General features: G+C 43.1%; 1 protein-coding gene and 1 non-coding gene across 5 annotated transcripts in view; both read left to right on the plus strand.

The window, feature by feature from the left end:
* The window catches only part of LOC131368898 (ral guanine nucleotide dissociation stimulator-like), a 45,463-nt gene that overhangs the window by 30,344 nt on the left and 12,619 nt on the right, over window positions 1-2,500 (plus strand). For all 4 annotated transcript variants that reach the window (XM_058415108.1, XM_058415106.1, XM_058415105.1 and 1 more), the window contains exons 2-4: window positions 1,434-1,738; window positions 2,195-2,269; window positions 2,398-2,500. The exon at window positions 2,398-2,500 is cut by the window's right edge and continues 91 nt beyond it. In XM_058415108.1, coding sequence (XP_058271091.1) covers window positions 1,434-1,738; window positions 2,195-2,269; window positions 2,398-2,500 — 483 coding nt within the window. The remainder of the gene's footprint in view (window positions 1-1,433; window positions 1,739-2,194; window positions 2,270-2,397) is intronic.
* Window positions 102-174, plus strand: trnak-cuu (transfer RNA lysine (anticodon CUU)). Its single transcript has one exon. It is a non-coding gene; the product is annotated as a tRNA-Lys (tRNA).

Here is a 2,500-nt window from a genome sequence, read left to right on the forward strand (position 1 = left end):
GTGTGTGTGTGTGTGTGTGAGTGAGTGAGTGTGTATATGAGGTGGTGGGGGTTAGGGGAGAAGGAGAAAGCTACAAGCTCCTCCTCCTGTGTTGTGTTTCAGCCCGGCTAGCTCAGTCGGTAGAGCATGAGACTCTTAATCTCAGGGTCGTGGGTTCGAGCCCCACGTTGGGCGATTTGATTTTATTGTGTGTGAACTCTGAACTAATCCTGACAGATACGTGTAGAATAAGCAGTAAGAACACACACACAACACACGTGCATGAGAGCTTCGAATAATGAAGTGTGTGTGTGTGAGTAAGAGATAGAGTTTAGCTTAAAACTTGTTATTGATTTATTGACCCGTCCACTGTTAAGCACAGCGTGTTTACACACCTTCACTTCCTGCTGATCTACTTCCTGTCTGATGAGATAAGAAATCAGGACAGCAGCAGTGGACAGGTCACTAACTCACGTTATTTAACCACATCACAGGACACAACAACCTCACATTTATTTACCTTCTGATTTTAATTGTTTACTTTGTAATTTCGATCATTTTCTTGAAATATTTTTCTATTTTTTTTACACTGAAGTGTTTCAGAATATTTCTGGTTGGTTTGTTGGATCACTTTTTTTAATTATTTATCCTAATGTCTTTTTGTTAATTTAGAAATTTCATCCACATTTCATCCATCCATGTCTTTGTAGAATTTAAAATGAAAAATTGTGGATTCTTTGTGTTTGGTACCTGATATGAGCAGGTATAACAATTTTATACAATTAAATTAAACATACTGATAAATATAACTAACGCAATGTAAGAATGTATTTTATTACTATGTAATAAAGTTGTAATTATTCATTATTTATATTTTTAATCATTATATTTGTGGATTAATTTTTTGTTCCAGTTGACGTCACATTCTTTAGTGAAATTCTATCATAAAAAAGTAACAAATATTAAAAAATAATTAAATAAATGATTCCAAATTTCTTATTTGAAGCCTTTATTTTCGTCACACCTTCATTGCAGCACAGTCACTTTCTTTACATATCCTAGCTGTTTGGAATCTGGGGTCAGTGCACAGGGTCAGTCAGGATGCAGCAGGCCTGGACAGGGTTAAGGGCCTTGCACAGGAGCCCCACATGGGGAGCCCCACAGTGTGGTGGTGCTGGGGCTTGAACTATGACCTTCTGGTCAACAGTCCAGAGCCTTGACCACTTCAGCCACCAAGACCTTTTAATTAAAGCTCTATTTTTAGAAATGCTGATATTTATTTTCTCACCTTTTCTCATTAATATTACTTTTCACTCTGTTACACTCTGTGATGTAAATATGGAATATTTTGGAACAAGCCCCGCCCACTCTGACATTACAATCCTGATGGCATCATATTTAGTCTGGATTTTAATTTTAGCTTTTTTAACTTTGGTGTGTGTGTGTGTGTTTAGAATGCGACTCAGGAGCTGGGGGAGGAGGTGGAGGACGGCGCCGTGTTCTCCATCTCGGTGCGCAGGGTGCAGGTGCAGCCGTCGGTCAGTAAGGGGCAGCGCTGGCTGGGCGTGGACTCAGACTCGGCGCTGAGTCTGTACGAGACGAGTAAACTGCGCACCATTAAAGCGGGGACGCTGGAGAGGCTGGTGGAGTACATGGTCTCCTCCTTCAGGGAGAATGACTCCACCTACGTCACTATCTTCCTCTGCACATATCGCTCGTTCACCACCACCAACCAGGTGCTCGACCTCCTGCTCAACAGGTACGGAGAGAGAGAGAGGGGGAGGGGGGGTAGAGAGAGATCAGAAAGAGAAATGGGGAGAGAGTCATGGAAGGAAAACTGGGAATGAGAGAGAGACAGATTAGGAAGAGGGATACTTGGACAGAGAGACAAGTTAGGAGAGTGAGATGTAAGGAAGACACAGGAGAAAGAAAGATCTAGGAGAGAAAGACAGGCTGATATAGAGACTGGGAGGAGAGAGACAGTCTGAGTGAGAGAGCGAGTGAAAGAGAGAGAGAGAGATTTGCTAGCAGGTTCACCTGGGAGAAACATCCGTAAGCAAGACTGGTGAAAAGGTTCAGTTCAGTCTCCATGGTTATACCTTTGATTGACAGGTGTCACTGTAGGATTATGGGTAGTGTAGCACCACAGCAGGAAGTTCATTATTAAAAAAAAACGAACAAAGAAAGGAAACACATTTGAACATGTGTGTTTCAGGTACGCTAAACTGCAGCACCTGCCGGGGTCAGAAGGTCACAGACTCACACACGATGACCGCACCGAGCTCAGGAAGTGAGTAACACACATCTGGACTCGGGGCTAGGACCTAGCATTACCCTGACATTAGTTTAGTTATTATTTAGATATTCAAGAGGTCCAGTCACCTCCATCATTACCGGACGCTTCTCTCTCACCCTCAGCACCATCTCGTCAATCCTGGGAGCATGGCTGGATCAGTACTCGGAAGATTTCTGGAAGCCTCCGGAATACAGCTGCCTCAGGCGCCTCATCTCCTACCTGCAT

The sequence above is a fragment of the Hemibagrus wyckioides genome, linkage group LG18 (genome assembly GCF_019097595.1).
Source record: "Hemibagrus wyckioides isolate EC202008001 linkage group LG18, SWU_Hwy_1.0, whole genome shotgun sequence".
Classification (NCBI taxonomy): domain Eukaryota; kingdom Metazoa; phylum Chordata; class Actinopteri; order Siluriformes; family Bagridae; genus Hemibagrus; species Hemibagrus wyckioides.